This window comes from Wasmannia auropunctata, unplaced genomic scaffold (genome assembly GCF_000956235.1).
Source record: "Wasmannia auropunctata unplaced genomic scaffold, wasmannia.A_1.0 LD336106.1, whole genome shotgun sequence".
Classification (NCBI taxonomy): Eukaryota; Metazoa; Arthropoda; class Insecta; order Hymenoptera; family Formicidae; genus Wasmannia; species Wasmannia auropunctata.
In genome coordinates, this window is record NW_012026784.1 from 8969609 (window position 1) to 8995500 (window position 25892).

A 25892-nucleotide genomic window follows, 5' to 3' on the forward strand; every position below is an offset into this window, starting at 1 on the left:
TACTGATCGTTTTATAAAAGAAATATAAATTATCGAGGTAATTGCTATTTATTATATGATGCGATAAGTTTATTAGGTAAATTTCAGAAAAATTAAAAGATCATTAGTTTTGATAAAGATCCATATATAAACGTCACTGTGGCGACTGTGGTGCAGGAGCTGCGCGGCAGCTTTGTCTGCCAAAGACTCGGGTTCAAATCCACCCAGAACAATATGTATAAAACTCTAAATCGGTTTTAATCGATTTGGAATCGATCGCCATCTCTCAGAAGACTAAAGGCAAACCACCGAGACTCGCACTGCCCAGGAAAGTCTCTTCTAATAGGTTGTTCGGAGCTGGTATTAAAAACTGTGTAGGTCCCATATCTGTGGATATATGCAGAAGAGGTCGCCTCTCTGACAAGTGTATGGCGCGCGAAAAAGATAGGGCAATGACAGTGCAGCATGGTACCTTAATGCGCAATTATAAAAATCAATCAGAATTGACGAATTGATATACTGATTATAATATATTATATTATGTAAAATGTATTTAATATAATATATTATAATTGGTGTATTGATTTCGTCATGTGTCTGATTGATTTTTATAATCGCACAATAAATATCGCGCCGCACTTTTATTGCCCTATGATTACTTTTATTATTTTTTAAATTTTGAGAGTTCTTTATAATTATAAAATAAATCTTTAAATAGATTCTTGCTTGGATTTTTTTAAGATATTTTTAAGGAATTTTCCTCAATTTGCTAAAAAAAGTAGAAAATAATTAACTTATCACATTTACAAAGTTAATTTTCTTAATGATAAATAAACTTCTGTGAATATTTTGTACGTTTACGACGCTTTAGAATTTTATATTTAATATATGCTGGACAACTAATTTATGCACAAAAGAAACTAAAAAAATCATTAAAAAAAATTAATATGTACAACTTCAGTCGACGCATTGTCTTCGGCAGCCGTATCTTTGCATGCCTTTGAATCTTTTGCTCGATGAGGGTCATAAATGCCTATAAACGTCTTGCCCTCAGATCGAAAATTTATGACCGTTGTTCCGTAAAACGAGAGACCGGCGATTATCGCTCTAATTGTAATTAGCGTCTCGCCGCAGCGACATGAACCCGTAATTTTTTATTCATACGCGTATTTATGGCTTTTCTTGAGTCGACGATAATGACGCATGTCGCGCGAGCATGCTGCTTTTTAATACGAAATTACATAATTCCGACGACATCGGAGAGAGCGCGTATTATGGTAAACGTCGACTTTCGTGAATGTCTCGTCGTCTTCCGTGACTACAAAGAGGGACGATGATTGGCGACATAAATTAAGCCACTTCACCATTACGCTACCTTAATTATTCCGACTACTAAAAGCTGACAAATTCCGTGAGATCGTAAAATCGAGAGCTGCGGTTTTTATTATATAATGACTTAACTTGAAGCTTGCCGGTAGAAACTGCAGCGCGATTATCTAAAGTGCCGCTACTAAGAAAGAATTATTTTTCTATATTACGCATTAATATTCATTTCTTCGTATCGAATGATACGCTGCGTCTATTCCGGGCGATTGTCGCGAAAAGAAATGCGAGGTGACGCTCGCGATCAATTTTGTCCAGCCTAGCTCGAGAGGAGAATCTCTCCTCACAATGTAAATATCGTTTTTCCCCCGAGGGGCTGACTCTCCTCGCCGTAGCGGTGCGCACGGCGATGAATATTCATGCCGGTAATGACGCGGATAATTGTGGTGCGCGCGCGGATCCTAAAGAAACTCGAAGGGACTACGCCTCTCTGTACGCTCGCGCCTTCTTCGAGGGCCCTCGGGGCGGATGCGCGCGTAACTCGGTGGTTAATTCAACAACCATCGGCGGATTGGAAAACACGATTGCAATCACTCCGCGGCACGGAGGTGGAAGAAACGAATGGGACGTGCGCGCGCGCGAGCGACTCGCCGAGGCGGATTACGCGGAAGGAATATTAAGCGCGCGAGCGGAGCGAGCACCGGTTTAAGGCAATAAAGATGCCACCGTTCGCGATTTGTTTTAATATTAACAAACTTCGTAGCTTAATTGACTTCGTCCCGCGCGATCGTAAATTATACAGGGAGAACGGTAGCAAGTCCGACGGTAGCGAGTGCAGCAGCTTTCATATACGTTTTCTGGTCGATGGACCACGGTAAATGCTCGCGCTTCAACGTTAACGTTTGTATAATTTCATCGAATGACGGTAAGACCGACGTGTATTAATGAACGTCGGAATTCCGTATTAGAAATATTAACTTTACAGCTTTGATACACGCATAAATTAGGGAAACCGTTAAAATCATTTGGACTCATCAAGTTTCGTCGAGATCGCAAAAAGAGGATCGAAGCGTTCTCTCGCGAGAGTGCGAGCGAGTGAGCGGGTTGAGAGAAAGCGCGATGCATCGAGCCGGGGATTGGCGAAAGAAGGAGCGAGAATGGAGAGCAGCAAAGTGAAACGTCTTGGGCACCCACGCGACCGCGCCAGTCCAGATGAACTGTTTGTGCGTTTCAGTGAATTTACGAGCGGGCCGCGGCCTCACGCTACGGAGCCGTCGTATATTAGCGGCTGAAAGCCAGCAAATGAGATCCGGGAAACATTACAATTACCATCGCAAACAATATTCCGCGGCGCTCGGGCCCGAGAAAACGGTTATTTACAGCCCATTATAGTCAAGGGACAGCCTGCAAGGAGGGAGGAAGGCGCATATAACGCGCGCGAACCGCCTCTCGAAGACACGCGTCGTAGATGAGCCCCCTCCCCCTTGAGAGAAAAGTAAGTATAACTTTGAAGGAACCGCCATGAGGAGCGTAGAAAAGGATTCCGTGACATGAGACTGGAAAGCGGATTATTACTGCGCTAAACGTTCTAATAGTTACATTTATGAGATATTTCATATTACAATAGCATATCGATTTGAACGTTAATTGTACATATTGACGTTTGATTTAATTTACTCTTTCATAAAATTTGTCACAAGCATCTGAAAATCACAATGGCTCTGTATATTAGATCTACTTAAAAACCTGCATTTGCCGAATTCATAAACCGTATCAATTTACCTCTGAAAAATTTATAAAGCAAACGGTACAATAATTTTCAACGTATACAATTACCATACAGAGAAAGAGAGAGAGAAACCATCGCGCGGAAACTAATGAAACACCATTAAGTTCGCGGGAATCGCGAGATGATTTACGCTAAGCTCCTTGTCATTTCGGTGCCGCGCGGGCGCGCGCGCGCCGCGGGATTATAAATTCCGCGCGTCGCCAGAAAGTCTTAAATCCGGCGCCGGTAAAAGTGATGATGAATAAAATGATCCCTCGCGAAGTATCGTAAATAAATCGTCGACGACGTCGCGGAGGCCTCATTGTACCCGAGCGACTACTTCGCCGCGCGTTGACCACTTGGCAGTTTAGCATGTAGAAAGAACCGGCGGTTTAAAAAGAATTTTTCTCGGGTCGACACACACACACACACACACACACATTCATACATACGTGGCACACACCGAATCGTGCATTCCGCCGCTTGAAAATAGACGTGTACAATCTATCAGCATGCAGATCGTTTCGCGGCACGGTGTAACGCGTCATGCTTAGTCGCGGATTCGAAAAAGTACGTCAATGCAACTGGTTATTACACAGACGAGCAACACAATCCTCTATAATATCTGAATTCACACGTATCGAGAAAGCTGCGACTATTACGCGGCATAAATAAATGTAAATATACGCGGACGCGCAACACGTCCGTCCGTTTTATCCATACGTTCGATTACAATCTATCTTGCATGAACTCGTGACGCAAGTCCAATGATGTAACGAAATGCGCACGTAAGTCATCGGATTGCCTGCAGGAGGGATAGAAATTCAATTTTTAAAAAAGCACTGTTTGCGAGGCGAATTATGCGATGGATTTGATATTAATATCGATAAAGGAAATACAAGCGTTTCACACATTTCGCGCTAAAATATCAGTGATTTCCGAGATCGAAATATCGGGTTGTATCAGACTTATGAACATGACAAGTGGATCGACTGAGATAGTCGGCGTGATATATAGAAAACAGCATAGAAAATCGAGTCATTGAATTGTGGCATTATATAATGAGAGCCCAACGTGTAAGCGTATAAACGAATATGTAGAAACAGGATGAGAGTGAGAGTATAATACACAAGAAGTATATCCTTTACGAAAATATTTAAGGCAAAAAAAATTCGTACGACTTTACGCGTTATAAACATAGTCTACTGTCATGTGACGCCCTGACGGACATCTAATATCTAATAACTGTATCACACAGACACGCACGAGGCTGTTATGAAACAAGTATGCGACAGCATACTTTCTTCTTTCTCTTTTTTTTTCGTTACGTTCACGTAGTGCTCTGTGTTAGGACACCGCCTAGACATTAGGCGCATTCAAAGCATTCCTTAATGTTTCACGGCAGAATTTATAACATATTTAGTGACCGGTGCCGCGATACAACGGCGAGATAACGTCGCGCGAGTTCGCGGTTCGCGTCACATACGTATATGCACATGCGGACCCCACGAGTCAACCCCCTCGTCGGAGATTTATATATACGGCGCATGGAACGCGTCGTTGTCGCCATTGTGCGAGCATTAGGTAACTCAGTTGGTGCTTCATCATCGCCGATATAAAGGGAATAAAAAGGGATGATCGACTGAACGCAACTCGACGGCGACTCGATTTCGCTTTAACGAAAATAGATGCGCACGAGCGCACTCTGAAACGCAGCTTAAAAATTTCGAGTCCGGGTATAGAGCGATTGAATAGAATAGCGATCGTTACGAGAAACTTTCCTACTGGCTACTGGCTGCCCTTATGCTGATGCAAGCGACAGAACTATCGTCAGAATAAAATCTCTTCCCTTGGCAGGAGCTCGGATCGTGACCTCATTTAATAAAATCTCACAAGTAAACCTCAGGAAATATGAACGTCAGATGCCGATTTTCCTCAAAATTTGTACAGTTCTTTTTCATGTCAAAGTATGGAAAAAAACTCATTTTTAGTTTAAATAAAACGCGTCTGACGTTTGCTGAGGTTTAATTGTAAGCTCCACGTTATTCGATTCTTCGATTCATGCGACGCCATGAAACTCTGTAATTTTATTAAGTTTTATGATAAACAGTTACGTCAAATTTTATTTTAATCTGATTAAAGTTTACTCAAGTATTGTAATGATTTTTTCGAAACTGTTCGGTCGTTTCAAAGAACGACTACCAGAAATAATCTTAGCGTACGCTGTTGATCATGCAATCATAAATCATGGGTTATTAGCGCGTAAGTGATAATTTCTACACTGAATAATCACGCCGGACCATTTTGCGATTCAATTACCCGCGACGATCGCTTTTAGAAGACGCTACGACTGATAATGATAATAATTCCGATGGAGACGTCCGTCAACGGAGCCGCGAAGCATAACGACGGTCTCGATGAACGAGGTCACTTCCGATAATTCTAAATCGGTTTTGATCTAGGCTGCCTTCGGTCGCTCACGAGAATGCGGCCGATATCTAAATAAGACACAATCGTACCGAACAATCGCATACCGTCGCCGCCGCGGAGTACGACTTTCTAGTGTGGCGCGTCGTCTCGACCGGCCTTGCTAGGACTCTACCAGGCAGCGGTCGAATCGACCAGCCAGCCAGCCGAGCCAGCCAGCCGGGACAGTCTCTCCGCTTCGTTCAACAACCTGTTGCTTTCCGGCGCCGCGCGTTCGCCGCTGCGCGATAAATCGCGTCACTGGAATGCCAGGTCTCGAACCAGCCGTTGCCAGAAGGGTAGATTTCTCTGCAATGAAGAAATATTTTATACTTGCAACCCTTTAAAAAAAAAATGAGCAGATTCTTAACTCTCGAAAACGTATAATTATCACACAAATCTTCGTGAGAGAGGACGAGCGTTTTGAAAATAAACGGTGATTATTGTAAAGAAAAAATACGATTGCTTTTAATACGCTCTCTTTTTATCGTGGAATTTTTTTCTTTAAGAAACAATTCAAGAAGTTTTTCATGCTGCCAGGTGTGAAGAATTTATAGAAATGTGAAAAATTTGTAACGATGATTTGAAGAAATTTTATCAAATCCTTATCTAATGTGGCGCGCGAGCGGAGCGAGGAACGAGAAAAGACCCGAACCGGAGAGATGACTATGTGATCGAGAATGGTGCTCGAGGTTTCGATGGCGGTTAATTAACGTTAAGCGGGCGTCTTTTACGGGCTGTTTTTCGCTCGCTCTCCCCTTTCTTTTTTCCTCGCAGCGACCACGCAACTATGTACGTATGTAAATACGACGGCTCTCATCCCCCTTCCGCGGCTCGTGTCTCGTGCGCTGCCGAGATTCCTGCGATAACGATACGCATCGACACATATATTTGGCTGATAATTAAAATTAATATAAAGATTAAGAATATTTACGACACCGCGGTACCGCTCGCGCGGATTCCAAGCTGAGACGTGCTCTCTCCCTCGGATCCTCGCAATTGCGCTATCGCGTATATGACACAAGGTTCTCCTTGCGCGGGACGAAATTAATGACGTCGCTCGCACAAACGTTCGTTCGTACGGAAGCCCGCACAGAACGTGTCCTATCTATTTCAAAGCAGTTTATCTTGCAATGCCATTTCGCCCAGGTCTGCACGGGCGTCGCTCGCATATACGTGATACACGCGGCCAATTTCCGCTATCGCGAGTCTATCCGATCGTACCAACCCACACAACCCACATAACTTACAATTAGTATAAATAGAGCGAATTGAACGGAACAATTCGGGCAATTATAAAATTGATACTGCAGTCGTGCACTCTGCAGGTGCGAACGTTTAATAGACGCGGAGTATTCCGCGCGTATAAAATCTGTAGAATTCTTTAATGAATTTGAAACAATCGCACTTATATAAGCCTAAGCAGAATTATTTGATAAACTAATCTCCAAGTTTAGCAAAATATTATTTTTTACTTCAAGTCTGTGTCAACGCAATAAGATCCAGTTTGAGATTCAACTTTGAACATTCAAAGGTTGCAAGAAACGTTGCTAATTAATTTAATTTCATCAAGTTTCCTCTCTCAGAATCACCGGACGCTCCTAAGGCGGCCCGTAAGACGAGTCAATTTGTCGCATTATCCACTTCTTGTTCACTCCTTGCTTATCGCAGATTGCAGTTCGCGATGGAGCACGATGGAACCTACAATTTCGCGGCGTTCGCCTCTGTGGCGCTAGCAGATAATTCTATCCCATTGGCGTGGTTTCCGGTCGCTCTCGTGGGATGACGATGACATACGAGGACGATCATTCCACATCGCAGTCGAGCAGACACCTCGTCATCGTCGTCGAGCTGGTCGCGCGAGCGAAACTGCCGCCTCCTTGTCGCGGACACCTCGTATCGAGCACCTGACATGAGTCTATAAATATGCGGGCAGTTCACATAGCAATCGTGATTATGATCCGTAAAAATCTGGACCGTCGATAATAATCAGGTTTCGTTCCTTCTGTTGGCGACTCACCGCATTCGAATGCCGCAATTTTTGCCACTTCGGCAACTTTGCGTACACGTTTGCGTGTAAATAGAAAACTGTGTTAGGATCTGTTTTTATCATTAAAATTATATTATTTGATAAAATAATAGCTACTTGAAAAATTAATATACCTATCACTTCTCTTGTGTCGATTTTAGCATTGTCTAGTCAAATTCAGTAAATCGCATAAATATATATTTTTTAAACGTTTGGATTTCTTTTCGCGTAATCTTCTCAAATTAAAAAATTTGAGAAGATTACGCGAAAAATGTACTCGCATACTATAATAATTGTTTGTATAATTTTAATTCTGTCTACATATTTATCGTTATTGTTAGCAAGTCTTAAATAAGTGCCTAGTTTCCTCAGATAGATTCTAGCGGCTACATCGTACGTACTGTCGTCTCGCCTTGATCACGCGACTCATTGATAGAGTCTGGTCTTCGAAATGCAAATAGGATCGGCAATATTCATAACAGCCCGCGGTACAAACACAGGAAGCTTCGTATACGCGCTCGCGAGCCTCGCTTTTTTTTCTTCTTTCGCGCGCGAACCATCGTCTCCTCCTACGTGGTAGCTCCGGCGGGTCCTTAGTTGTCAAGTTTATGCGACGGGTACGGGATGCGTGGCGGATCTGTCGGCAGGCTCGTTCGCGAATTGCAGGCGACAATAATGCTTCTAGTAAATAAATAGCTTTACGTGATCTTCGGCCGTTACGGGGGATCTCGTCGTCTTTCGCCTTTTTCTTCGCGGAATTCCTCTTCTCTCTTTCTCTTCGTACCTTTCCTTTCGTTCCTCGTTATCGAGCTCGATCTGGCCTGTGATGCTGACTGCATCTCGTCGGGAATTTAACGACGATGTACGATACTCGCGCCATGTCAACTCCGCGTCGCGAAACATTATGCATAATACAATGTGATGTAATAAGTGGGGCTGTTTCACGCCGTGGAAAATGTACTCGCATACTGTTGTTCGTAGTTCCCTGGAACTTCTATAGTTTCGCAATTAGAGTAGCTTGGCCGAGAATGCGCAAAAATTTGCGCGCCTATTGAGTCAGCGTCAGGATAATAGCGAGCGAGCGGAATAGCAGGAATGTAACGACGATATGTATGTATAAGTCTCAGTTTTTATTAATAGCACTTAAATTTCTCTAGATCTGAAGGCACGTGTTTCTGCACTTACGAAGGATACTTTCCGCTCTGGTATGGTAATGCAACTCGTAAATTTCTGGATGCTGCTTCAGGTAGGAAAAGCACCAAGCGAACAAAACGTTCAAGCAGCGCGTCAGGAATTCGACAGTAGACTTTTATCGATACGGCGGATTGCATCGATCGACGTAGATTTCTTTGGTTTTGGTATATCCTCTATCATTATTAGCGAATCTCGTTTAGCGACATCCATTGAAGTTCTTGCGGGGCAAACAAAATTGGCAGCAGGCTCTTCGCAAAATCCTCTCTTTCGGCGTGGCTCCCCGGGGCCAGATTCTCATAAATAATGAAGAACAGGGATGTTTTTTATAATCCCACGTCGTACGCGCACGTTCCATTGATTGCTCTTCGATGATCGTACAATATATAACGTCGCGGAAAAAAGCGCAATTATGCGAAAGAGTGCATAGTAGCCCGTATCTCGACGCTCACGCCGCCCGCCTTGCCGCCCGAGGACGAAGCAGGTGCCTCCCGTGCCGTCTTCTTCGTGTTTTATTTGCCGAATCTCGCATGTCATGCGGCTTAAATGATATTTTTATTTCTTGACAAGAAAAAAAAAGATGTACACCTCCGATACTCGACGTAAAAAACAAATGAGTCACTTGCGCGCGAAAACGTGAAACGCTCGCGCGCGCGGAGGATCCCGCTAGGTCTGTTAGAAACACGTCAGGAAGCCCCTCCGGCGTCTCCTAGGCCTAAACGAAACACCTGAACGAAGTGTCCAAAATCTGAGCGACATACCGAACGAGCGGCTCCGGGATAAAAAGGACGGGCGGCTGGGAGGGGGGGGGGCAGACGAGAGTAATCGTCCATTCACTCTTGAAGTACCACTCGTCCTCCCGCTTTGGCCGTCGGCCTCTTTCGACCAAGTCCTCCGTCCTCGTCTGGCAAGGAGGCACCTGTTGTGCCGAGACTCGAGTCACTGCCGCTGTGTGGCGGCTGTGATCAGTGCTGGGCGTTCGACGGCATTCGGTGTTTTTTCTCACGTATTGTTCCAATAAAAAAAATAAAGATAAACCTAAGTACATGATTGAGAGATCGAATATAATTGCAGCGTGTAATTATATTCGGTCTCTCCGCTAATGATTGGTTTCGTAATTCAATTATGGACGATTCTTTTGACAATCGAAATGATTATTGACGTAGGATGATTTTGTAATATTTGTTATGTTGTAACTTATTTATCGAACAGTCGCAAAATGCAATTCTTACAATGAATTCATGAATTTGCATAGTTTATGCATGGAAGCAATAAATGTTGGAGCGATATATCCGTTAGATATTCGAAAGTAAATTAAAAAAAAAAAGTTTTAACGTATCTGTATAATGTCGGATCGTATTAAACTCGAATCGAGTGTGTCGACGCTGTTGAGCGTCCGCTACGTCCGTGAACTTTCTCGCGTCATATGCCAGGCTCATCTCGCGCTGGGCTCTGAAAATTATCCGCGATGTCGAAATCGTCGTTGCCTGTCTCCGCGGACGTGCCATTTCGCTCGACTTATCCTACGGTCGTCCTCTCGCCGCTTAATTGACAGTAGCGCGCTCACGACAGGGTTAAGCGGAGTCGCGCATTACCGGGACGCGTTCTTATTATCGTTAATTTTAATTAGAGGTTACCGCGGGTGTTCGCGGTCCCCTGTACGACGGTGTCCCACGGGGACGCGAACGCTCGCGGAAGCAGCGGGACGTCCGTTCGCCGGAAAGGAGGCGGCGGCGGCTGCTGCTGCTGCTGCTGCTGCTGCTGCTGCTGCTGCTGCCGCCGTCGCCGCCGCCGCGGAAGATGATGCGAAAGGGACCGGGGAACAAGGTCCTGATTCTGGTTATAAACGACCGCACGCTGCTTCGCCGCGAATAGGGAGTCCCGCCGCGAGGACTCGCGTCGTGGGACCACGTTCTCCGGGAGAACGCGGGACCGGATCCCGCGAGACGTTCCGACTCTCGGAGCCACTTTCCCCTCCTCCCCCCCCCGCCCTCGAGTGGATCTTCGACTTTCGACGGCGATATCTGATCCCGCCGACCGCGACTCTCGACGGCTCCCGGGATTCCGGTGCCGCGAAGAGTGTGTCCCACTTAAAGGCAAAGCGTCCCGCGGCGGTCTCTAATTCCTCTAATTTGGCCGGGGACGCTAAAGCGTGCGTGCGTGCGTGTTTATGCGTGTGCGCGACCGCCTTCTGCGGGAGTTAAGTCGATGAAATTATTGGCGCTGTTAAAATCCTGATTTTCGGCCGATCGCGATAGGCTCATAGAATGAAAGTGGCGGACGAGACAGAGGGATATCGGGCCTCTCGATCGCGGGGGATATCCGATTTCAACGCTATGAGATGTTTCTCCGCTACGTCGGAGGGAAACTTAAGAGGACCGTTACTCGCGTCGCGCAGTTATTGTTGTAAGCGCCGTTGTCGCGATTACTGGACATGCCCGTTTGCCGGATTGATGGATAAGCCGTTACAATCAAAACATCATTACGCCGTTTTCTGTAATTAATTATATTTCTGCTTTGTACTCGATGGCACATTACTCCTTGAATAATTGCGCGCTCTCTCTCTCTCTCTCTCTCTCTCTCTCTCTCTCTCTCTCTCTCTCTCTCTCTCTCTCTCTCTCTTTCTTTCTCTCGCAACGTAACGCGCGCACACTTTGCATTAAAGGTGTGCGTAGCCCCGCTCTAATGGAGGCCCGCACGCGGCGCCACGTGGCATCGGGTTAAGCAAACTATCGATTATGGGATTTCACGCTAAGCACCTATAGGATTACACCAGGCGATGGCCGATAAAGCCACTGGATTTGTTGCTCTTTTCGCGATCCCGCTACAACACTGTACGCCACTCTATCTGATCTGTCTTTCTCTCTCTCTCTCTCTCTCTCTGTTTCTCGTAAGTTTCTTAGGAAGAATTTCTTGTTCTCCGCACTTCTTCATAAATTCTCTAGATGCTACTCGTTAAGCGAGTTATCATCATCAGTTATCGTCGTTAAGCGTGATTTCTTGCAGAGCTGCTGCTTAAATTTCTTTATCGTATGAAATAATTGCTTTCGTGGAAATTATTGCTCGGTTTGTAAGTACTACTTTGCATATATTCTTTAACTACCTTACGTTGCTAATCACTCACTGTCACAGGTTATCATTATCAATCCTTTTTACTTTTTCCTGTAAAATTACCGCGAGAGTCCTCGCCAAGTCGCCAGTTCTCGAACAGAGAGATAGAGAGACAGACAGATAAACAGCGAGAGAGAGAGAGAGAGAAAGCTTTTACTTCTCCTGTTTTTGCGTTACTCCCATCGTACTTTGTCGAGTCATAATGACGGCGAAAAATCTCACTCTATCTCCGTTTCACGAACATCACTCCACTTTCCTCAGCGAAGAATCGTTCCTCCTAGAGCGAGGTTCGGCGCGTCGGACAATTAAATCTTTTTAATCGCCCGGCGTAATTGGCGCGGATTAGAGATGCCGTCCATCCACCGACAGGCCGCGGCCCTTGATTATCGCTGATCGTCAGGGTAAATAACAGTGAGATAAAGAGCGACCGGGTCGGGCAAATATAGTAGGGAAAAGGGGTGGGGGAGAGGGGAGCGAGCAACGCCTGGACCAGCCTTCTTGCTCGTCGGGCGAGCGCTGGTGGTGGCATTCGGGGTTCGGAGTCCGGGGCCCTGAAGTGCGTTTCAACGGAGGGGAACACTTAGCAGAATACGTCCCAGTGATTATTGGCCGTGATAATGATCGAGTCGCTGCGAGTTGTCTATGGCGTGATTGCAGGTCGCGCCGTTGATCCTTAGGCCATGTGGTGCGAGGGTGGTTATTAAGATCGACCGGTTCCATCTCGAGCAGCGCGCGGGGACCGGGCTTAGAAGGGCACAAAATCCTTTGGCTTCACAAAAGAGATGCATCGCTGACGGCAACGCGGCGAGTTTTCGTTCCTGTGCGAAGAACAGATCGAGAAAGAATCAGGAGCACTTCGACTAGAAATTCGGAATCGTGTCACGTTTGAGCGAAACGCGAGATACGGAATATTAGATATTTCTTTGTATTTTATATTAAATCTTTGTTTCACAAAATTCTTTTTTTTTTTTATAACAAACGGCAAGTACCTCGTAAAATTTGAAATATATTTTATACGTTAAATTTTATTAGTTTGAATATTGTATGACATCTTGTAATTTATTGAAAAGAATCATATAGCTTACATATTCCTATAATGTGTGTCTTTAGTTTTTCTTCCATTTGGACGTATATTTTTCCACCGTTTGTCGATGATTTTCGGACTCTACGTATTCTTTATTTTGACATAGGTATTTAGCTCGACGTATTTACCCTCGAGAGACAAAGTAATGGGTCTGCAATTAGGCGCGAACGATTAAAACGGGGCCTTAATTGGCTGTAGTGAAGGCTCCTAAGAGAGATTTGCACTCTTCATCCCTCTTCGCGCGTCCGTCTCTCTTCGCCTTCTCTCATCGTCTCTTCCTCTTCGCATCTACCCTTCTCGCTTCGTCTTCACCAGTCTCGTAAGCGGTTAATGCTAGGCGATAAATCATGTTAACTCACGTAAGTAGTAACTAGTAACCGATTCGCGTTTGTACGACTCTCGTGAGATATTGGCTATTACATGGAGTTATGGCGAAGATACGCGACCGATCTCCACCCGCTAGCAGCTACGAGCTTGCAAACGTTCTTAGATCACCATGTCTGCGTGCCTTGAAACATATCTGCTATAAGCTACGTCGATAAAAAAAAATGGATGCAAGATTTGATGATGCTGATGGAATTCCAATAGAAATATGCTATAGAGTATAAAGAGACCGATTGATTTTCGTCGCATATACAAAACAAAACATTAAGAGTTTAACAATTTAAACACAAATATATATATATTTTAAATCATCTTATATTATATTATATTGCAACATCACAAAGTAGTCTTTCGTAAATTGGTTTTTACGTCTAGTTTTTCAATATAAGTATATCTTTTGCCTCTTTTTTTATTAATCTACCTAACAACTAGATATGCCATCCAGATTCAAGCAAATATTTTCGATCAAATATCTATAATCATCTTCAGCTTGCGAATTTTTTTCTTTCGTATTCACTAGCGATTTTTTCCTGCGTGAAGTTGCGTTGTGCTTCGACAATTACTGTCACGCAAAGTTACATAATTGGTAAATTGGTCTTTCTACGTCTAGTCTTCCAATTTTGTTCTTTGTTATAAATCTACCTAACAGCTAGACGTGCCATCCATATTAATGAAAATATATTTTGAATCAAATACCTATAATCATCTTTAGCTTGCAAATTAAATAAATTCACTTTGTATTCACTGGCAATTTTTTCCTGCGTAAAATTGTGTTGTGCTTCGACATTTCAATTTAATTTTTGTCACGCGAAGTTATATAATGAATAAATTGGTCCTACTTCGCGTCCAATCTTCCAATTTTTTACCCTTTTTTTTATGAATACCTAACATCAGCTAGACATGCCATCCGTATTCATGCAAATATTTTCGATCAAAAATGATCTTCAGCTTGTCAATTAAATAAATTTTTTCACTCTGTGTTTACTAGCGATTTTTTCTAGCATAAAAAATAATGAAGTTCGTTGTTTTCTCTCACGCAAAGTTATATATTCGCGCTGCAGGTTATGGATGCTTGAAAATTATATTTAATAGAAAGATATAAATTAGCATTTGTTTCAAAGAAATGTTAATGTCATCTGATGTACGGATAACGAAAGTTTTTATGTTAATTATTTCTACTTAATTTTCATATTTCATTCGCTCTTGTATATTTATATTATCGTGCGTAGGTGTCTGCCATCGTCCACTGACCACAAAATGTATTCTTAAATAGCCACGGGGATAACAACGTCGTCTAACGCAATAATTTACGACGAACTAAAGTACCGCGAAGACGCTTTTATGCGAAACGGGAAAGGGCGCCGGCCGATTCTCCCGAAAGGTCGAATGCCTCGGCGAAAAGGCCCCGCAAATTACGCGCGTTTCGTCGCATTTTATTCGGGTCGTGTCTTTGGGCAGGCCCCCGGGTTCAATCCCGGGTCGGTGATTACGGATTTCTGGGTTCGAATGGCCAGGCGACTAGGAACCGTTCCTGTGTGTATATACTAATCTCTGCCGTCTTCTACCAGGACGATGACGACGACGACGACGACGACAACGACGGCTGCGCGCCAGGGAGGAATTGTCTTAAAGCACAAAATTGCACGTATGCTAAGTGGCCGCGACTCAAATTATTATTATCATCTTCTGGCCACGGAAACTGCTCTTCCGAGAATGATTACACGCGGCGGTGGTCGGAGACGCGCTGTGTTTAATCATTCCGAGGGTCGTTTCGCTTTTGTGAGCCCTACAATGAAGAGCAGCTTCTCTCCTCATTTGAATGTGGTTTGGAGATTGCCAGGGATGCGCAGTTCTTTGTGATGTCGTGATATCTCAGATACCAGTTTCCTAAAAATAAAATCTTGCGCAGATAGATCAATGAATAACACAATGATAGAATAAAACGATAAGAAAACGAATATTTTAGATTTTGTAACTGATGAAATAAAAATTTTTAAGTAATGCCTACTTCAAATTGACCACTGAATTTGCCAATAAAAATAATTTAAAAATAGTACTGTGTATTATATGTTTAACAAATCAATTTTGTGCACATTTTAATAACATAAATTAAAATTAATTATAAGAAGCTGTATATTATTGAGGCTATTTTTATTATGCTTTTCGTATTAAATTTTTTGTAATTCAATTTTTTCAATTTAATTTTTAACATATCATTTAAAAAATGTTTAGCAAAATACATATAAATATATAATACTGTAACGGAAAATCTTACGAGGTAAAGAATAAGTGTATGAGAACCTCTGTGGAAATGATAGAGTATACAAAGCAATTGGTGCGCTCGAGCTTGATTGGTGGTGATTCTTGTAATACGTTATTAATTTGAATACCTCGTGCGTGATGAATTATTTAACGGCGCGATTAGCCTAATGCATCGTCGCACATCCTTTCTTTCTAAGTTCCCTGTTTCTTGTGCATAAGTGCGAAATCACTTGTTCGTGATCCACGGAGATTTATCTTTCTATCCATCTCTAAAAGCCCGTTTCCGTCGATTTATAATCACCGTTTCCGTTGAAAAACTCGATCAGTTCTAAGAACAGACGAGCCTCGAGAGTCAGTTTATATTCACGATATTTGCGACATTATTCCGTCATACTTTTAATTGCGATTCGAGCGAGGAACTCGAATGAATATCTGTCCTGAGGCGTACTGAGGATCCTTTCTGGCTATAGGAAGCATTATAACAAGTAGTTATTCGGAATCCTAAAAATTCGAATTAGAGCCGGCCATCGTCAAATATCATCGAGCAAACCGCAATAGGAACGTAGAATTAGCGAGGGAGCGTCGCACCTCGGGGGGCATTCCTGAAGAGCGCGCGAAAGCACAGCGCGCGGAGCCACGATTTTGTAGGTGGGCCCCCGATAGAACACAGAAACTACATTTATCCTCGGGGACCCGGGTAACGTGTCCGTGGCTCGTCCCGGGTCCCGAACATCGCGCACCGACAGTAATTAGGGCTCATAAGATGGCCCGCGGTGAGGATTTCGAAAAATCCCGAAGCGCCAAATCAACCGGAATTCGTCGAATCGACAGATGGTTCCGACAGACGCACAGGAATTCCGTGGGTGGATCCTCGCCCCGGGGACGGCTTCCTGGGGCACAGGATTAGGTCCGGAGATCACGAAAACGGTCGTTGCGACGCGACGGTTGCCTTTCGCCTTTCTTCTCTTCGCGCCGACTTCGATGAAGTTCGAGAAGTTCACTCCGAAAAAAGACGCGTATAATATAAAATATATTATCTTTACATAATTTTCACTTATCTTTTATCATATTATTATTCATTCAACTTTGGCTTCTAAACTCGATGCTTTTCAAATCGTTATCATTCTGTATACATCTACATAAAATGTTTTTAAAATGTATATAGACCCTTGAAGTTTTCATGTCCATATTTTTTTTCTTACGACGCGACTATTAGGAAGGACTATTCCGTCCTTTTATAGCTTGAGGTCAAAGAAATTTATTTCTATTCTACGAAAATCGTACGATCATACATCGAGAATTTTTTACCTGTTTCAGTTTTTAATCGGCAAACGTGATATATTATAGCGGCACAGTTTTTCCATAATCAATAAAAACAAACTCTAAGCGCCAAAATTGCCGGTCTTCTCCATTAAACGATTCTCATTAAAATTTTCGAGACTAGAACGGTTTACACTCGCGATCGAAGTATCTCTACTTCACGGAATCGGACCCATAGAGCGCCGAATTCGGCGCCACAGGTAATACATGCGGGTGGAAGATTGCATGATTACAGTCATTATGGGAAATTTATAAAAAATCGAGCTTTCATGGCGCGTATATACAGCACGGTGTACGGGCCCACACGCCGACGTAATTTCTTTCTTACGGGGGCCTCTAATCGGTCCGATTACCCGAATTTCTGAAAAACTGGCCCGAATAAGATCAGCGGCGGGTCTTCTGATGGAACTCTGATGAGTTCTTTTGGGTGTGTGTGTGTGATTTTAGTTATCATCAATACAACCATCTTAATAACGTAAATTTTATTGTTTAAATTAGACGTGACATATATCGTATCTACAAGAAAAGTACAAAGTTATAAGTTATGCCATATGTATATATAGTGCGTTATGCGGTAATACTCGAGTATGAGATAATGAGTTTTTTTTTATTTTAGAACGTTTACGAACTCGTTTGGATATATTGTGAAATAAGAGGAGAGAGGAATTACTGCTGTGGGAATGTGAGGAGGCGGATGGGGAGGAAAAGAGCTCACGAAAAAATACAAAAATAAATATAAATCGCCGAAAGCAGCCACGACAGAAGGCACGATAAATTGCTACATGGAAGCAGATGAGTTGCATTGAATTGCTATTAACAAATAATCGCTTCCGTCCCATTCCGTTTGCTCGCCATCGCCATTCTGATCTCCTTTCGTCAATCATTACAAAATGCGTGGAAAAAGAAGTTGTTACACAACAAGATACGAAACACATTCACAGAATTGCTAAAAATTGAGTTTTCACGAATACATAAGTATTTCGCAGTTCGATCATCTCGACTGTCTATATTCATGAAATTTCGAATTTCTGTCAAAGTCATATATTGTAAACTGAGCGACAAAAAACAATTAAAAAACGAATGATATATTCGTAACAATTTCATTTTATCAAAAAGTCTTTTTTCCTACAGGAGGGAAAGTAATCAACTCTAGTAAATGTTATTCCATGCGATCTTGTGAATGATTGAACGTGAAAGATCATGAATTTATTTAGCAAGCGTTTAACTTTAACCATCCTATTCACCCGTTTTCCCTTTATTCTGCTTTCACTACCTCTTATACTTCTGTAATATCTCTTTACCATTCTCCTTGAATACACTCGCGATCTTAAAATACATATGATTTGTCCGTACGCTGAAAAGATATGCTAACAGGACAAATTAAGACTCGCTCTTAACAACGTTGACGTCGAAGTAGGGATAAAACAAACAATGATATGGTTGCATCATCATCACCCGACAGATTAATGAGTAAATCAAAGGATTCGCCGAGTTCAATTGCCGATGAACGTGTATTTACAAAATCTTCGTCCCATGTTCAACCATCGAATCGCTACAATCGATGAGAAAATTGCGCAAAGTGACGCGCGCTATTCTCTCCCTCTTTTTTCTCACTGTTTCGCTGTTACTGCGAGCTTTGGCGATTGCGACAAGCAACTTAAGTCTAATTGTTAGTCCTTATGACTTTATATTACTAAAGAATACTATCTTCTTTGCGCGAATCGCGTAAGCTTAGTCACGTGTCGCGACGAGTCGCGTAATTGCTTGACGCTCGGATAAATTCTCTCGATTTATATTATTTTAGTCCGTAAAAAATAGCGATTAGTATGAGCGTACGTATTATAATTTCTTTCGCAAATACAGATGTATATATATAATATATATATATATCTACTATGTACTAGAACGCGTGTGTGTATATTTGGCTTGTGAGTTGACATAACATGAAGATGGAAGTATGAGCATCTATGTAAATTAAACGCGCACGCGCGCGCGCACGTTGCAACAATTGTGGCAACAAGTTTTTGCAATGAAACAAGAACAAAGTAAATCGAACGAATATTTCTACTTAAAACGTTGTGAAACGATGCAACGATGCGATACTGAGATGCGAAAGTAAGAGAGCGTTTAAAACTAGAAATTAAAACGTCCTCTGTACAGGAGCGTGAGTATTGTATTCCTAAAATTTCCTTAACTAAGGTCAATGTATCTACAATACAGGCGTCTCTGATTATAACGAAATTATGTTAAAGAAGAGACCGGGAAAGGGGACATATTGCATCGCGGTTCTAATAAGTACGCGTGCGTAATTCCTGAAAAAAAAAAAAACATCTTCGAAATCTGAAAACCTATATATTCTCGTGTTGTGCAAAAGAACAGATATTTTAAATCTCACGATGTATATTACGATCTCACTTCGCGCAGTTGTAAAACAATGTCGAAGCGAGGGATCGTCCGCAGTCTTGTGACTCCCGATATTAAATTCATAGCTAAAAACAATCCTACCGATGTTTGTCCGATATCACGTGATTTACGCGTTCTTTACTCCCTAGCCCGAGTCTTCAAAGCGTGTTACGTTTTACTCATTTAAATGCTTTACTCGTATCAATGCATTACGCTGCGAGTTTAATGACGCAGTCGTTACTAAATCAGAGTTTTAATTGGTCATTTAAAAAATAATTAATTGTGTGCAAATATGCAAAAATATGTTAGAATATCATTCGAAATTTCACTTTTTGCAGTTATAATATCTATGCGATTATTTACGAGTCAAAATTAAAGTCTGAATCTTTTGTGGAATCAATTCAATGTAAAAAAAAAAAAAAACAAGTCTGACAATATTGTCCAAAGATGAATTGTTACGTTAAAATGTCCTTAAAGAACAGGTAAATAAATAACGGTGCGTTATCATGTCGGGCCTTTAGACAGGCGGTAAGGCCCACAGGGTTGCAGTTTTGTCGGCGGAAGTACTGAGAAACGAGAACTCCGTCGGATGCCAACGTCCGGAGATGACTTTGTCCTGATGTTGAGCGACTACGACGCTAGGTAGAGGCATTGTAAGATCGCCTGCAACATATTCCATCGTGTTTCATGTTATACTTTGATTGTTATAACACGTGTATAATAGCGATAGTATTAATTTTTTCAATACCGTCCTCAATATTTCTAATAATTAAAATCAGTGAGAAGCACCCACCTTGCAAGTCCGTGAGTACCAATTTGTTGTCGTATCCCGCCGTCAATAAGTAATACGCCGACGGTGAGAATCGTATGCTCCTGATATCTGCTGCGTGGGGTTTGAAGCACTGCACCGTTCTGCCGCCGCGAATGTCGAAGAGAACGCAGCTGCTGTCTTCGTGGCCGGACACCAACAGTCGGCCAGACGGATCCACGCACAGCGCAGCCACGGGACTACCGACCTGTAGTGGAATCAGATGCTGATCAGACAAACGATACTGCTTCCACTCCTGACGACTAGAAGTAGCGCCCGATAAAAATCCGATTTAAGACAGAAAGTAACTAATGCTGTGCAATCGGAAGAGATGACGGTGCGATTTAAATAATGTAAATCGAATATTTATCGGACGTAGAACTCAATGTGACATCAGAACGAAACAGAAAGATGTTGACGACGCAAGGATTCTAAACAATTCTATCTGCAAGATTCCAAATAAAAAAAATTTTTTTTAATTCCATCCATTTTGATTTTCACTTTTGATGATCACTAAGAACGGATAATATCGACGGAGAACCCGACTCACCCGGCTGCCAGGTACCGTCGCAGGTGTAACCATATTGACGCAGCTTCTCGTCCTCAGATCCCAGAATCTGACTGTTTTATCCTGCGATCCGCTGACGAACATCGCTCCGCCCCAGTTGTAAAGCGTCAGCACGTGGCCGCTGTGGCCGCTCAAGGCTTGGAAAGGTGTACCGGTCGTGCAATCGGTAACGTAAATCTTGCAATCGCCAGCACCACCGCTGATCAGAAGGCTCGACTTGTTCGACGTGTCCTCGAGGAAGCACAGGTCGCGCACTGTACCATCGTGCATAGTCAATTCGACCTCTTGCCCTGAAAATTGAACGCAAAAAATACAGAATTAATAACGTAAAGATAGTGAAAAATATTAATTGTTATTATTAATCAGATAAATCCGATTAATGATAATAAACTAATTACGTATCTTGGTAATGTAAATTTCTAAAGTATAAATTACTGCTCAATATCTGAAACATAGGCTCTAGCAAAAATTAAAAAATGCAAATAAAGAAATTTAATATTTAATTTACCTGTTCGAATAATGAAAAATTTAGAATAGAAATGAGCCAAGTTTATAATTTGTAAGGTCTCTCACTTTTTTCCTTTTTTTTTAATTTTAAATGAATATCAAGATTACATCTATATTTCCGGTTAATAATAGTACCTTCGAGATTCGACGTATCGGCGTTAAAGCGCATTAACTTCACAGTTTTGTCGTTGCTTCCGGTCGCGATCAGCCGACCGTCCGGTGTCCACGCGAGGCAGTATATGGAGCCTTTGTGATGCTTCGTTCTCTTGAAGAGAACGGTAGGTTGATATGTCTGATGATCCTCCCTGAAAGAGAAACACGCAATCCTGTTACTCCAGAATTAAACACGCGATGATAAGCAGTAAACATTTCGACAATTCGCAGCAGCGATAAATCATCCATTTAAAAAAGGAGATTTCATTTCGCTCTGTTCCACGAGCCGCATCAATCTGTCCCAAGGTGAAGAAGAAAGAATGCTCGCGCGGGTTCTCGCGGGACGTCACTTTCATCGAGCTGTTTCCCTTCCTCGTTCCCAGCCTTCATTAACCGCGTCTCTAATTGAAGCCGATATCGTTGCATATTGTGTACAGCCGACTGTACCGCGAGATTCGAGGGAGAGGCTCGATGATCTTAAAGAGAGACGACGCACTGCCGCTTTCACGACGCCAGTTTTTATGCAGATTTTAATTAAGCGCAGCTCTTTTCCCACCACACGCGTAGCCGACGCGTGTGAGATTGCGATCGCTTACTCCTCGCACCCCGCTACATTTGCTGATCAAGATGTTCGCTCATAAAATCTTCCCCGTTGTTAATTATTAATTCGTCCCTCTGAGTCTATTCGGCTTGAGCGTGACGCACGAGATTAACGTCACTTCTGCCGCAATTTCCAGCGAGCGCCGAAGGGGAACGACTTTCGAAAGTGACGATACGATTATTCGCAGAGGCGGTTTCTCCAGATAATAACGACATAATTGGAGAAGAGGTTCGTATTAAGTGATAAAAGTGTGATGGAACAAGTGAATACTGCGCCTATAGTTATTTGAAAAACAGGATTAGCAGATGTAGTGACATTCGAAATTCTCTTTTGATATATATGTGATGAGAAATTTTTTGCACAAAAAAGCTCTTATACTGCTGAAAAAATTCTAAAACTTTAAATTTAATTTTTCATTGATTCGATCAAAGTTCCATAAGTCATAATAATAATTATAAATGTGAAGCAATTATAAAATTAAGTCTTGCTATAAATTTTAAACTTGATGAGTAAAAATAACTCTCTTGGCCTTATTTATGATGCATTTTGCGCGTCGTTTAAGAAATCAGGGGATAATTGTCAAAATTGAAATGATACACTATAAATGTCGCCAGGAAAGAAATCCATATTCCTAGTTGCTTCAGCAACTTATATCTAAATATTCGAGGACTAACTTTTTTTATATTTTGAAAGTTGGCACAGAAGGTACAAGAAAAATGCAAAAAAGTAGTGTCAACAAAAAGTAGAAATTCATGTTTCAAACGACACATGTAGAAATATACTTTCGCTTATCAATCGAGTGTGTGTGCGTGTCATGTTTGCACAATTTACAGTTAATTATAATTACTATTATTATTAGTTTTCACATTTCGTTTTTTTAGTATATTTTTTCGCTTGTGTTACCTAAAATTAACTGCAAATTCTCACGAGCTCGAGTATTTGAGGAGTGATTTATATATCCGCTCTATTTTTTATTCTTCTAAAGGTAAATATCTCTTTTACAAATTACGCCAGCGGTACTTGCCGACAGCGTTGCTCCGATCGGGAGCACAAGTAATGAAACCGCAGACTTACTGACTACTCTGCAATACAATGGCGTAAATGTCAACGGCGTTAAGTAGGTGATATCTCAATTTCAAGCCGAGCAATGGGATTACGTCGTTCTAATTGAACAATCAGTCCTCTCGATAGTCGTGTTCTCCTCCCAGACCTCCCGTCGCTCGTATCAGCTCTGGCTTTTGCTCCGATCGCAGCACCGAGTGCCGCGAAGAACAATCTCCAAGTAATTACGACATCTCGTAATTTTACGTAGGTAATAACGAGTACGTGCGTGTCGTTAACGTTGTAATTGCAGCAGCGTCTCGAATAGTGTAGTCGCATTCTTTGGGCACTATTAAGCGGATTTTACGAGCCGTTTATTCGCGCGTCTTATTGTTGCGACGTAAAGATACACTTAAACGGCGGGTGCTGAAGAGACGCTCCGTATTCGGTGGCTATCTAAGCAGCAATTTCGAAAGTTACGCAAGACGCACGCGTATATACGTGTCGCACTTTACATTTTGCCAGTAATACGGATAGGTATAAATTTTCAGCGGCGTAACGGTAATATATCTCGCGCGCGCGCGCAAACTTTCTCGGCGCCAACGCCCGCGAGAATCGTTCCGCGCACGGAACAGCCGGCAGCGAACGGAGCAGAGTACGAGGCACCGCTCGCAAACGGACAAATGGAAATTGCTGCGCGTTATTGACTTTGGACACAAATTACAGCTCGTTGAACCTACCGGAACACCGTAATACAGCGTTAAATGAGCACTGCCGTGAATTGTGGACGGGATATTCTGCGAGTGAAAGGGGACCGTTCGTTGTCTACCTTGCAATGCAAAATGGACTGTCTTGAACTATAAACATAATGCTACCTCAAAAAATGAAACTACAATTCCTACGCGCCGTGCAAGCATGGATTTTTGCCTTTTTATTATTCCTAATTATTACCTCGTTATTTATTCATCCGCGCGACTATTTTACGTTCTCCAGCTCTTTTTATTACGAGCTGACGTTACTTTCTATAGTCCATTTCCATGTTTTTTCTCGTTCATTGAATCTTAGAAATTGGTTTCGGAACTAATTTGAACCTGCGCGAAAATTCCCGAATATTTTCACGAATTCTCAACTTAATGCGTCTACAGTTGAAAAACAATTAGACTCGAGAAAAATCATCGTATTAAAATTATGCGGAATTGCTCTGAATTCGCGGCTGGGTGTAAATATGATGGCAGGAAAGATAAAAATATTGCGTTTACATCGCGTTCACGACGATGTAAACGGAAACGACGTGTTACAGCATGGTAGCCGGTAATGGAAAAAACTGTACCGGCAATCCACATTCGCTGAACACGCAGGAATGCTCCGTTTGGCATGAAGGCCTCTGCCGCTCGTTAGGCCAACACACCCGCGTAAAATTAGTTTAGCCGACGCGAATTTATACTTGACCCACCTCAAATTTACATACGGCGAAGCTCTCTTGTTACGTACGAGCGATAACGAAGACTTGTCGATTACAATTAAAATGGCTCATAATCGTATAGAATTATGCATGGCTTTCTACGGCTTCAACGTTAATTTACGTATATCTTTTCTTAAACTTCAGATTTTTAAAAAATGCAAACCAGCAATTAGCAACCTTGTTTTTTTTTAATCATTGATCATGCATTTGAAACGCACGAGAGTAATTATATCCTTGGAACTACGAATCCCTGTAAATTAAAGAACGCTATCGCACTCGACGAAATACTGATCATTGCCAACCTGTTTTCTGTCGATGCAAATTCAAGCCTGAAAGTTCAGCATTGGCAACGAGAAACAAGTCTCGATATACGAGTTTTCGGCGCGTGCGTTAACATTATTATTATACGTGCATTGCATAGGCGTACATTACAATGTAATCTCTTCAAATTACAGAGTTCACGAAATTTGCGATACCGCCAGGCTCCTTTCCTCGCGGGATATCTAATGTAAGGGATATCTATTGCAACGTGGAAGAACGCATTTGATTAATCGCGATCTCTGTTCTAATTACATCGCGGAGCGAAGTTGCGTTGATATTATCGCATCAAGATGATAGATAAGCCCGCTGCTTATTGAATAGCGTGACGCGTTCCGCTGTAAGAGCCGTGATTTCTCTCGCGCTTCGCGCCGGCATCCTTTTTTTTCTTCTCCGTGGCGCGCTATCTCGGGATCCGAAACGTGTCCACCACCCGGGTAAAAACAACGCCAAGCTCGGCTGAGCAGGATTTATCGTCGCCACGACAAGCGGGCGAATTTCAGTTCGCGAAACGCGCTTATCGCGGACGTGAAGTCATTTCGCCGTCGACGATCCGCCCCGCATTCCCCAACGATCGGGATCGGCTTTTAGCCGACTCGTAATTTACAGTTATTTTCGCCGAAGCCGCCAAAATGTATCACAACTCTCGCTGTCTCTCTCTTCCTCCCTCTCCGTTTTTCGCGGAAGCGACGAATGTATAAGTTCATCCGATTTCTCCCGGCTTGACAGGAACCATAACGTATTCCCCGTCGCCTGTCTCAAGGTTTTTCGATAATCGCATAATGCGAACCCATTCGTTAGCTTTGCGTAAGACCACTGTAACGATATAGTATAGATACGGCAATTCGTCGACGAGCGCGTATTGGAGGCTGTCATTAACCATCGCGAAATGGCTTTACGTCGCGACGTCGAAAGGCTCCGTTGCGAGACACGCAGCCTCGAGACAGGCGAAGAAGGCGGCAATGTTACAATCGCGTTATTTCCGCGCTTCGATTGAGTCGCAATCGCAATTGAACGATTTCTCGAGTGTCCGGTGCGAAACGGCTTCCACCCGCTATCATATCGAACTTCCGTCGCCAATACAAGATGCATTTCGTAGAAAGTTCGATATATC

General features: G+C 42.6%; 1 protein-coding gene across 2 annotated transcripts in view; it reads right to left on the bottom strand.

Moving 5' to 3' along the window:
• Nucleotides 1–17384: 17384 nt before the first annotated feature.
• The window catches only part of LOC105455961 (WD repeat-containing protein 47), a 58095-nt gene continuing 49587 nt past the window's right edge, over nucleotides 17385–25892 (bottom strand). Inside the window, exons 8-11 of one of the 2 annotated variants that reach the window (XM_011699698.1) lie at nucleotides 21339–21508; nucleotides 20679–20986; nucleotides 20114–20336; nucleotides 17385–19983 (exon numbers count right to left, since the gene is read on the bottom strand). In XM_011699698.1, coding sequence (XP_011698000.1) covers nucleotides 19838–19983; nucleotides 20114–20336; nucleotides 20679–20986; nucleotides 21339–21508 — 847 coding nt within the window. In that variant the 3' untranslated portion in view covers nucleotides 17385–19837. Of the gene's footprint in view, nucleotides 19984–20113; nucleotides 20355–20678; nucleotides 20987–21338; nucleotides 21509–25892 lie in introns of both variants that reach the window. The other variant, XM_011699689.1, reaches the window with a different exon arrangement.